Raw genomic sequence first — 12264 nt, 5'->3', positions numbered from 1 at the left:
CGGGGTGGGGTCCAAAGCCCTGCCAGCCTTGAACCTCAGTACAAGACAGCTGGTTGGTTCTTCCAACGTCACAAGGCTCACAAGTCAGGTGACAGGCAGGGAGTGAGTCAGCCTTATAGATTCCTTCCCAGAAGCTCACATATACGCCAACCGATATTAAAAAAAAAAATTAACATCCCAGTATAGATGTTGAAAATACATACCCATTGTCAATATACAGGCATAAATTAAGGCATTCTTCTAAAAGTATTCAATATCCACTCACTCTAGGTTACAAAATAATTTGACCTCACTGCCCACTGGTAGCAACCTCTCACTGGTCTGGCCTTACCTAATTCTGGGCCGAAAAGAATGGACAGTTCTTCTTCTCGTTGTTCAACTCCTTTTTTCAGAGTAAACCATCGCTTTGGCATTTCTAACCCTCCCAGCTTCCACTGGCAACCAAACAAATCCCTGTTTTCCTCTTTAGACTGAAGATCAAAGTCCCTCCTGTGCTTTCTGGCTCTTTTCTCTTTCTCCCTTTTTTCTGTCCTCCTGTTTCAAAACCACACTGAGGAAAGCATATCCTCACCACTCCTGCCCCAGTCAGAACCAAAGTCCATCTTCGTTTTCCTTGGCAACCACTCCTAGAGCATCTCCTTTGAAGCACTTTATAAACTGTTTATATCAAATGCATTGAAAACCTAATTAACAAATCCCTGAAAAGGAACTTCTGTTAAAGGAAAAAGAAGTTGTTAACAAGAAAGCAAACAGCCCAATTAAAAACATGGGCAAAAGAACCAGGCCCTTCAAAGAAAATATGCAGATGGCAAATAAGCAGATAAAAAAAAAAAAAAACACTCAGCATGTTTAATCTAGGAAGATTCACATTAAAACCACAGTAAGCTACTGCTATACAACTACTAGAATGGCACAAAAAAAAAAAACCTGACACTACTAAGTGCTGATAAGGATGTGGAGCTACTGGAACTTTCACACACTACTGCAAGGATACAAAATGGTGCAGTCACCGTGAAAAACAGTTTGGCAGCTTCTTAGAAAGTAAAACATACACTTGCCAAGTGACCCTTGGTCAGCTACCATGAGAGAGCCATCTAGCTAGAGAAATAGGCTAGACCCAGAGGAAATGGTAAAATCAAGACTCTAAATGACTACCCACCAGCTGTGTGGAGTGGTACGGTGGTAAGGAGCTCATGATCACTTCTGAAGGTCAGACAGGTGTAGGCTCAAGGTCTGAGTCTCGCTTAACGAGTTGTCACTTTGGCAGGTAAGTACCACCAGCACAGTGTTACCATGGTAAACGTGCTGATATTCTTACAGAACAGAGGGTAAACAGATGCAGTTCTGGGCACCCACCCCACAACGGCATCTCCACTCAGTAACCTTCCCCAGACCTCCCGACAATTCGGCACTAAAAATAACCCCCAGGACAGCACACAACCTTGCCCTACAGTAAAGCTGGCTCTGTTCCCACTGCTCTGTGTCTCTGCTGTACAGTCATGATTTGAACCTCACCCCTGTTACAAGAGTGTGTCTGCAGAACACCTGACACGTTGTGAACGTGGTATGTGCTCAATAAATGCTGGCTATCATCTGAGTTCTTGGGGAGCTCTTGGAACAAGAAACTGTATCTCACAATTCAAGGGAGGATTTGCCAGATGGAGGTGAGAGGAAGTAAGTGTGGACCTGAGAAAGAGCACGGGGGAAGTTAGGGGAGGGGGCAGCGAAGAAAGTGGCCCACACAGTGCAGGAGGCATCAGCTGGAGAACAGTGCAGAACAGGGCTAAGCAAGCAGTAGATGGGCCCATAGATGGAGTGTCTTAACAAAGGGTTTAGGTTTGATGGAGAAGGAAATGGTAAGTCATCCTTCTCTCGACTCCCAGAGCACCTGCTGCAAAACCTCTCCCATGATCCTTATCACAAGGAAATAGAATTTTGTGCGCGAATGTATGTGTGTCCGTATGCCTTCTACGGGACCGTGAGCTCCTTAACAGCAAGAAAAGGACTCTATTCCCAACACACATGATGTTCAGGAAGCACCCTCTGCAGCTGGAGTTCAAAATACCCACTCCGAACCTCAGTCCACACCCATTGTCCAAGCCCCCGTAAATTTCCTCTGACTGACAGGCCCCCTCCTGCTTGCAGATCCTCAGGCACTACAGATTATGGCCTCTGGTAATCACTGCTCCTGATCGCAAACCCAAGTTTAGCCTTCAAGTAACCCAGGCTTGTTTTCTCCCATGTCAACAGATGAAAACTCTGTAGATCTCTGTCTTCTGCTCTACCTGGACTTCACCCACCACTTCTGGACTCCAAAAACCCATCCTGTTGGGTCTCTTCTCTGATCTCCCCTTGAGAATAGAACAGAATAGAAAAGAATAGAGAATAAAATAATAGAGCGTTTCATATCTAAAACCTCAACTTTAGGCAACCACAGCCAGCCTTTCCTCACCCCAGAACCCGCCTTTCCAAAGATATCACCCCAGGTTTGATACTGACATACTAAACTGATGGTTATCAAATTCCAACCCGGATTCCTGAAAAAGATATAATATGGGACAAAAAAAAAAAAAAAAAAGTAATTTCATTCACTCCCTCAATTCAATTTAATTGCCTATGATTATATTATTATACCCCCCTACAAACATAACATGTAATTTCTCAATGACTTAGACAAGTCTGGGATTAGAATTGGTCAGCCAAAGATATACTTGATCTCAATTTCGGTTAGAAAAGATGTTTTACTTGGTGTCCTGATATTTTCGGCAATGCTCTACAGGCTGCCAAGTTTACAGGTGGTCACTATAAGGGAAGACACTCTAAACCATCTAAATCTAAATTAAAGGATTATAATTTAAACCCAGGAAACCATCACAGTCAAAATAGATAAATTATTTCCATTACAATGCAGGCATACTAATTCAGGAGTATTCATGGCTTAAGAAAATATATATCAATGGGGCTTCTACTCTCCCTTGTCCACCCTTTTCCTACCCCAAATTACTATCCCTCTCCTCCTCCCTTAAAATGAACAGAAGTTCAATTTTCTTTCAAACTCTAAACAAGAAAAGTGGGATTAGAACACATAAAAGCCAATTTAACCTCTGCATATACTCATCAGTACTCTCCATCACTTGTTTGTGAGAGCTGAAGAATACCCACATGCAACTACTGAGCAAAATAAAGCAACAGGAGACAGGATTTAACTACTAGGATGGGCACAAAAAACAAAGGGCAAGAACGAGAGGCACACCCCAGAGCACAGATATACCAGTCAGGGTGCCAAGGAACAGATACGGGGAAAAGCTGCCCCAGAGTACTCTGCAGATCCATCAGGCCCACTGGCCATTTAGTTGAAAGATGCCCCGACCATAGTGAGGTATTCACAAGATATTTCATGCTATAAATGACAAGGAAAAGAATGCATGAATCTCTCCAAAGACCTGGAGTCTAGTTATTCAACTGTGATATGAGCTCCTTGCAGCACAAGGAACTTTATGGTTTATCCCCCAAATATTAGGTTTCTAATTTCTCAGAATGAAAACTCTTTAAAATAAATTACTTCTGGCAAAACAGAGGATTAGATGTCCAGAGAAAATCTGCCAGTTATCAAACAACTAAAATTGCTGGACAAAATATCCAACTATGGTTGAGCTGGCGCGAGAGTCAGAGAAACTCTCAGAGGCCAGAAACAACCAGAGAGCATGAATCCAGGGAAATGAGTTGGCACCAGAACAGGAATTTGCCCTGGAGGGGCATCTGCCATTTCTGGATGCCTCAATTACAGGTTTCAATGTGCTGCATGGGGCACAGGAACAAACCTGGTAACTGTACAAGGTAACAGATTCCACATAAGACCAAACAAATACTTCTAGTAAGTGAACCAAAGAAAACCACCCTACAGCAGGAACATGAGGTTACATGGCTGTCTCAGCTAGGGCTTTGGCTGAACATGAAAAATTAGAGTAACAACAAAAATAACCTCAGGTGAGAATTCCTCATGACAGGTCCACGTTTGTGCAAGTTTGGCAGTCAACTGAAAAATACCTGAGTGACCAAAACAAGAGCAACTCCAAATTAGGGAAAAGTTGGCCTGGATGGGTAGTAACTCCAGGAACTTCTGAAAAGCAAACACAAATGCCTTCTGTAGGGACATACCTGAAAACTTAGATCTAAGGAATTCTAGAGATAAAAAAAACAGTGAACATTTATTCACAATCAGAAACATAAAATACACAAAGAAATAAGACAGAAATCAGTGTGTGCATGCGTGCGTGTGAGCACACACACACATCAAACCGTAGGATCAGTCCAGTAACAACTGCCAATTATTCCATTGGGATTTTAAGATACTGGGTGTAAGTATATTTAATATGCATAGGGAAGATGTTGAAATTATGACTGATTGATAAAAGATTAATATAGACTAGAGAGGTTTGAAAAACAAATAGAATATTTAGACATAAAAAAATAGTTAACAGTTGAAATGGGGAACCTGACAGCAGGTACAGCAGAGCTCAGTCGAGAATCCGTGAACTGCAAGAAATGAACCTCGAGGGGCACCTGGGTGGCCCAGTTGGTCAAGCGTCTGCCTTTGGCTCAGGTCATGATCCCAGGGTCCTGGGATCGAGCCCCACATCGGGCTCCCTGCTCAGCGGGAAGCCTGCTTCTCCCTCTCTCTCTGCCCCTCCCCCTGCTTATGTTTTTTCTCTCTGTCAAATAAATAAATAAAATCTTAAAAAAAAAAAAAGAAATGAACCTCGATGTGGCACAGAGACAAGGAAACACAGGAGAGATTAAAATACAGGGAATTGAAGGAAAATGTGTAATAGTTGTCTAATCACACTTGTAAGAGGAAGAACATGGGAAGAGGCAAGAAGTCAAAGGGGAAAAAAAGGACTAAAAACTTCCCCAAAGTCTAAACATGAATCCTCACAGGCAATCCTCCTAAGTTCCAAGCAAGACAAATTTTTAAAATCTAAACAGAAAAGTGACTCCCCATAAAGGAACAAGATTCAGACCGACCACCAGCTGATTCATCAACAGTTAACCAGTGCAGCCACAAGTCCATGGCAAAATGGCTTCCAAATACTGAGAAAAAACTAACTGACCAGCTACCATTGCACACCCAGAAGGATCTGATGGAAGAAAAAGACCCTCACCACAGGAATTTCCAAAAGAGGCACTTTAAGAAAAACTATCCCAGAGAGAATGTATAAAATGCAAGTAGGAACGGAAAACAAACCAAAAAAAGTGGCAAATATGTGTGACGATCTAAAGTAAGCATGGACTATATAAAGCTACGACAGATTATCTACTTTGTAGAATTAAAGTTTTTTGGTTTTTTATTTTTTCCTTGAAAGCTTAAAAAATAATAGCAACAGTCCTCTGGAGGAAGAAATCGAAGTTTTTTGGTTTTTTTTTTTTAAGATTTTATTTATTTATTTGAGAGAGAGAGAGCACATGAGAGGGGGTCAGGTCAGAGAGAGAAGCAGACTCCCCACTGAGCAGGGAGCCCGATGTGGGACTCGATTCCGGGACTCCAGGATCATGACCTGAACCAAAGACAGTTGCTTAACCAACTGAGCCACCCAGGCGCCCGCCGAAGTTTAAGTATCTTAAGGTCTTATGTTGTTTGGTAGGAAGGTAAAAATACGGAATGCCCTTTGCCTTGATTAACTTAAACACACGTTGATTTGAGGTAAACATCTGTGATGACCAGTAAGACCAGAAACAGAGTAGATCATCCAAAGTAGTTTGTGAGGAGGGAGGAAGGAATGAGGAGAGGAAGACTAATCAATCTAAGAGAACCATCCCCCCCACAAAAAAAAGAAAGAAAAAGAAAAATTTTAGTACAAATAAAAGTACAAAACGACATAATAAAAATTAGATCACCCTACTTGGAAAATATCCAAGTAGTTTTATAAGCAAGTCCTACCAAACATCCAATCTTACACAAAATTTTCAAGAACAGACTGGGAAGAACACGCCCCAGCTCATTCTATTATGCTAATATAACCTTAATAACAAAAAATCTTATCAAAGCAATGTGAGAAAGCAGAATTACATGGCAGTCTCACACATGAATACTGACGAAAACTGAAAGCAATGACAGGTTTAAAAAAGACATCAGTGAAGTTTATTACACAAATGCAAAGTTGTTCCAACATTACTGAGTCTTTTAATCCCCACATTAAAGATAAAAGGAAACCATACGATCAAACCAACAGATGAAATTCAACACCTGTAACAGATATTCTCAACAATCTAGCAATGAAGGGGCTGTCCTTAACTTGATAAGGGTATCTACAAAAAGCCTACAGCAAATGTGGTCTCCAATGAAGAACAGCTAATGGGATGCCCTTTAAATAAGGGACCACACCCCCATCCCTGTTTCTGTTTCACAATGAACTAAAGGCCCCAGCCAGTGCCACAAGGCACAAAAATTACAGATGTGAAGATTAGGAAAAGAAAAGCATCATACATGATGTAATTCTCTGTACAAACCTCAGCATAGGGGTGCCTGGGTGGCTCAGTCAGTTAAGCATCTGCCTTTGGCTCAGGTCATGATCCCAGGGTCCTGGGATTGAGCCCCGCATCGGGCTCCCTGCTCAGCGGGGAGCCTGCCTCTGCTTCTCCCTCTGCCGCTCCCTCTACTTATGCACTCTCACTCTCTCTCAAATAACAAATAAATAATCTTAAAAAAAAAACTCAGAATATCAATGTACTAGAGTAACTTTAAGCAAAGTTTCAGTGCACAGAAAAACAGGAAACCTCATTTCTATAAGAAAGCATGTTTGAAAGATGAAATTTTAGAAACGATTCCATCACAACAGCAACCAGGAATATTGGAGCAACAGATCTCGCAAAAGATGTGCAAAATCTTCATGAAAATTATTAGAAAGTATTCAAAAACATTAAAGATGACCTAAATAAAATGGAGGGATGTTACATTTACGGATAGGAAGAGTATCAAAAAAGATCATTGATATTCATATCAAAATTATATACTGGTTCAATGCAATTTCAGTCAAGAGGCTAGCCGGGTTTTGTTGGTTTTTTTTTTTAAGTGACAAGCCAATTCTACAATTATGTGGAAACACAGCCAAAAAATGAAGAGGGAGTATTTGCCTACCAAGACTTGTGATACAATTATAGTACTTAAGGTACTGGCTTAAGGACAGAAACCAACGGGCCAGGATAGAGAATCCAGAATCAGACTTGCATCTATTTAGAAATTTGTGAATGACGGTGCTTGCTTTGGCAGCACATATACTAGAAGTTTGCATATGACAGCTATGGTCAGGTTTGGGTGGGGGTGGGGGCGATTCGTCAATAAACAGACAGTATGTTATCCATATGGAAAATAAAAATCACATCACACTCAATTCCAGGTGCATTAAACAAATGTGAAAGGAATACTAAAATAGAAAACTACCTCAAGAACAATGCATTAGGGAAGGATTTTTTTTTTTCTTTTGGCAGGGAGGGGTGTGGGGAGGGGCAGAGGAGGAGGAAGAGAGAATCCTAAGCAGGCTCCAGGCTCAGCTGGAGCCCGACACAGGACTGGACCTCACAACCCCAAAATCATGACCTGAGCCAAAATCAACAGTCAGATGCTTAGCTGACTAAGACACCCAGGTGCCCCAGGGAAGGATTTTTTTTAAAAACAAGATAACACGGGGCACCTGGGGAGCTCAATCATTAAGCATCCGCCTTCGGCTCAGGTCATGATCCCGGGGTCCTGGGATCGAGCCCCGCATCCGGCTCTCTGCTCAGCAGGAGGCCTGCTTCTCCCTCTCCCACTCCCCCTGCTTGTGCTCCCTCTCTCACTGTGTCTCTCTCTGTCAAATAAATAAAATCTTTAAAAATAAATAAATAAAAATAAGATAACACAATAAAAGAAAAACATTGATCCATTTACCCAAGATGAGTGGTTTTAAGCTTTGACAAGAGCGCACTACAAAAAAGTATGTCACCTCTCTCTTCCAGCCATCCAAGATGCCGAAAGTAAGGCTAAGGGGAAGAAGGTGGCCCCTGACCCTGCTGTCATCAAGAAGGACAAGAAGGTGGCCAACCCCTTGTTTGAGAAAAGGCCCAAGAGTTTTGGCATCAGACAGGACATCCAGCCCAAAAGGGACCTCACCCACTTCAGCAAATGGCCCCACCACACCCAGCTGCAGCGGCAGAGGGCTATTCTCCATAAAGGCCTAAAAGTGCCTCCTGCAACTACCCAGTTCAGCCAGGCCTTGCACCACCTCACAGACCAGAGACAGAGAGAAGAAGCAGAGATTGTTGGCCCGGGCTGAGAAGAAAGCTACAGGCAAAGGAGATGTCCCCACTAAGAGGCTGCCGGTCCTTCAAGCTGGGGTTAACACTGTCACCGCCTTGATGGAAAACAATATTGCACACAATGTGGACACTGAGCTGGCTGTCCTCTTGCCTGCCCTATGTCATAAGATGGGGGTTCCCTACTGTGTTATCCAGGGGAAAGCCAGGCTGGGGTGTCTGATCCACGGGAAGACCTGGACGACTGTAGCCTTCACACAGGTTAACTTGGAAGACAAAGGAGCTCTGGCTAAGCTGGTGGAAGCCATCAGGATCAATGACAATGAAGGTTATGATGAGATTCACAGTCACTGGAAAGGCAACGTCCTGGGTCCAAAGTCAGTGGCTCACATTGCCAAGTTGAGAAAGGCAAAGGCTAAAGAACTGGCCACCAAACTGGACTAAGTGTACACTGAATTTTCTGCACATAAAAGTAATAAAAAGTTCAGCCAATGTAAAAAAAAAGGCACTTCATACCCATAATATTGATTTTTATTATTCTACTGTGTAAAACTCTTAAAAATGTTTACTAGACGACTTATACAAAAATGCTCATCACAACACTGCTGGAATAGCCAAACACTGGAAATTCAGATGCCCTTCATCAGGAGAAAGGATATATAAATTGTGGTATATTCATATAATGGGAAACCATAAAAAGGAAAAACAAATAAAGCCCCACTATAAAACCTCAGGATCATCCTTGGTTCTTAAAGCATGGTCCCAAGACCAACAGCATTAGCATCACCTACAAGTTTGTTAGCCAAGCAAACTCTCCTCCCCAGACCTACTGAACTAGAAACTAAGGTGGGGAGGGCAGCAAGTCAGGTTTTAGAAGTCCTGGGGCGGGGGGGGGCGCACCTATGTGGCTCAGTTGATTGAGTGTCTGACTGATCTCGGTTCACGTCCTGATCTCAGAGACATGAGTTCAAGCCCCACACTGGGCTCCACGCTGGGCATGGATCCTACTTTAAAAAAAAAAAAAGTCCTGCAGGTGAATCAAACAGACTCAAGTTTGAGAGCCACTATTTCAGGTGAAGATCAGTCACACCTGGGCAAGAAAGTTAGAAGAAATAGGTTTATTGAAAAGTGAAAAACTGGCTAACCAAAATAAGTGTTAAAAGAACTACCAAAAAATATAATACAACTATTTTAAAAAGCAGAAAATGATTAATACAAGTTACTCTGTGGAAGAAAGAGGGTAAAGTATGGAGAAAGGTTACACCAAGCGCCTCTAACAATGACAGTGTTTTATTTCTTCAATTAGGCAGTGGATATGAGAATTTTGGTTTGTCATTATTATCCTTGATGCATGTGTTGTATAGTTTTTTGTATGTGATACTTTCTAAAAAAATTTCTTAAAGTAGCACTGGAAGAGGAAAACTTGAGAACATATAAAAAATTATGAACATAAAGTAGCATAGCTCATATGAACTCATTTCTAACAAAAGGCACAGGAAAAACAGAAGGCACAGCAGGTGCTGAATATTTGTAGACTATTAAATGTTTAAATGTTTACAATGATTCACATCCTTCTTCATTCTTCTGTTCCCTCAAATTTTTCCACAATGCATAATTATCCAAGAAGAAAGTTTTATATAGAGCATAACAATTCACAAAATAATTCGGTGCCCACCCTACTATCGCTCCCATCTTTTAAACTGAGTCTCTTTACCAGACATGAGATCCAAATCCTGACTAAATACACAGTATAGCCTAAGGGAAGAAAATGGGTTTTTTTTTTTTTTAAAGATTTTATTTATTTATTTGAGAGACAGAATGAGAGATAGAGAGCACAAGAGGGAAGAGGGTCAGAGGGAGAAGCAGACTCCCTGCTGAGCAGGGAGCCCGATATGGGACTCGATCCCGGGACCCCAGGATCATGACCTGAGCCGAAGGCAGCTGCTTAACCAACTGAGCCACCCAGGCGCCCAGAAAATTGGTTTCAATTCCGGGCTCAAAAAGTGTTTTTCTTCTCTCATTTTCAAAACTTATTTCATGGAATTCCATTCAGTTTTGTTCATTTGTCAGACCTCCACATCAAGGTTCCTAGTCAGTTAGAAGTGATTTTTTTTTAAACTGGAAGCAAAATAAGGTGTATGTGTGTGTTAGTATTAAGACTGTACAACAAAAACCTCTTACAAACCATACAGGGATTGCCCCCCAAAACTCATTTGTTTTTAATTTATTTTCTCCACCAGCAATGTGTTGCTAAAATCACAAGAGAATAAAGCGTTGCTCGTATGAATTAATTCCCATCCATCTGCAACAACAGGAACCAAAGGATCAGCTTCAGCATCCAAAGAGAGGCAATTACGCACAATGAGCAGAGGAGGTGGTTCGAGGTTGCACTGCCAAGAAATGACATATTCCAGTGGATTCAAACCACCCTCTTCAAATTTTGGCATTCTGTGGTACAAAAATAAAACCAGAGTTCATTGAAAAGCAAAGCTTGCCACCTGCTGCCCAATGGCATAATCGTAAAAGTTCAAATCATGTACACGTTTCTCAACTGAAATCCTCTTAGGAATTGATCAGTGTGGATGTTTGCATTTTCTATATTCGTTCATTAGTTCTGAGTCTTTTTTAAAGAAAGAATATCAGCCCCAAAGTTTTTAAACCAGATGCTATTTCAAACCCTGTACATTACAATCAACTCTAACCAATGTGCTTAAAAAAAAAAAAACAAACCCAACTTCCAAACTATTATACATGTTGTGTATAAAATAAATCGGCCAAACTGCAGTTGTATCTATGATGGTATCCAGACCAGGGAGGAATGCCTTTGAAAACATACCAGCACTGTCCTACACTTCCACAACCTGTCATCATTCTAGAGGATATGAAATACTAAATCCACTTCCTGATCTATGCAGACTGTAAAATGCAAACATTAACAGTTTAGCTGAGGTTTCTACACACTTACATTACAAAATTTGAAGTAGCAAGTCCAGCGAACCAAAAAGAAAAAACTTGCCCACATGTCACCATTGCTTTGTCAACTCTAACCATTTAAGCTTTTAAAAATCTTCATTAATAATGATGAGCATATCTATTGCTTAAATGTTTCTAGTATTCTTTTTCGTTTCAATTTCCTCTAAGAAAATCTGAGCAGTAAAACCATTTTTAGCCTTTTTTTCCCCTTAAGAACCAAACCTTCAAGTTTGCTCTCATTTTCCGACTGTGTAGACCTGTGTATCCATGTCATCATGCCTGTCAAAAAGAAACTCAAAACGCTCGAAGGAAAAAGTGAGACTCGGAATTTGGGGGGAAAATACCATCTGAGAGGAAGATATCCTGAAAAGCCATCACAGGCTGAATCAGGAGAGAGAAGGTTCTAAGGGCTGTTCCATGTGCTCTTCTTTTGCCCAGGAACTAGGGCAGGTGTGCAATTTTCGGGAGCTTTATGCCAAGCAACCTCATCACACCACAGTGAGAACTCCTGACTTGATTCCTTGTGAAATAAAGCCTTTTCAATCAAGGCTCCGGGCAGCAGGAACTTGTCCATATGCAAAATAGCACCAACGCTCGTTGACGTTTCTCAGTTGTCTGGGAACTACTACGAAGCAGACAATAAAAAATAATTCATTGTCAAAACAGATGGCCCCATAATGTCGTACGAGTTCCTAGGGTGTGTTTTCTTCCTAAACACTAGAGGCAGTGTCTCCATACAAAAGGAAGCCTACCCAGCTGCAGCCAGTTAAGTTTCAGATACTGCTGCTTCTGCGAAATATCTCTCTCTCTCTCTCTCTCTCTCTCTCTCTCTCTCTCTCTCTCTCTCTCTCTCTCCCTCTCTCTCCCTTCTTTTCCTATGGCTGGCCTACCCCTTTCTTCAAAAACTCAACAGGAGCTATGAATTCACGTACTATAATTGCTGCGTGTTTCTGATCAGGCAAAAATCTCTTTCCCAGGTCTCATTTAATCGCCCCAACTGAA

The 12264-nt window shown here is 41.6% G+C and overlaps 2 protein-coding genes across 7 annotated transcripts in view; one reads left to right on the top strand and one right to left on the bottom strand.

Moving 5' to 3' along the window:
• LOC113937416 (60S ribosomal protein L7a-like) overlaps positions 1-8733 on the top strand; it is a 40390-nt gene extending 31657 nt beyond the window's left edge. The window contains 2 exon segments of the mRNA XM_035728819.1: positions 7993-8272; positions 8274-8733. Of these exon segments, the coding sequence (XP_035584712.1) occupies positions 7993-8272; positions 8274-8733 (740 nt within the window).
• The window catches only part of LTBP1 (latent transforming growth factor beta binding protein 1), a 388182-nt gene that overhangs the window by 313484 nt on the left and 62434 nt on the right, over positions 1-12264 (bottom strand). The window lies entirely within an intron of this gene.

Source organism: Zalophus californianus, chromosome 8 (genome assembly GCF_009762305.2).
Source record: "Zalophus californianus isolate mZalCal1 chromosome 8, mZalCal1.pri.v2, whole genome shotgun sequence".
NCBI lineage: Eukaryota > Metazoa > Chordata > Mammalia > Carnivora > Otariidae > Zalophus > Zalophus californianus.
This window is presented reverse-complemented; position numbering and strand designations above follow the sequence as displayed.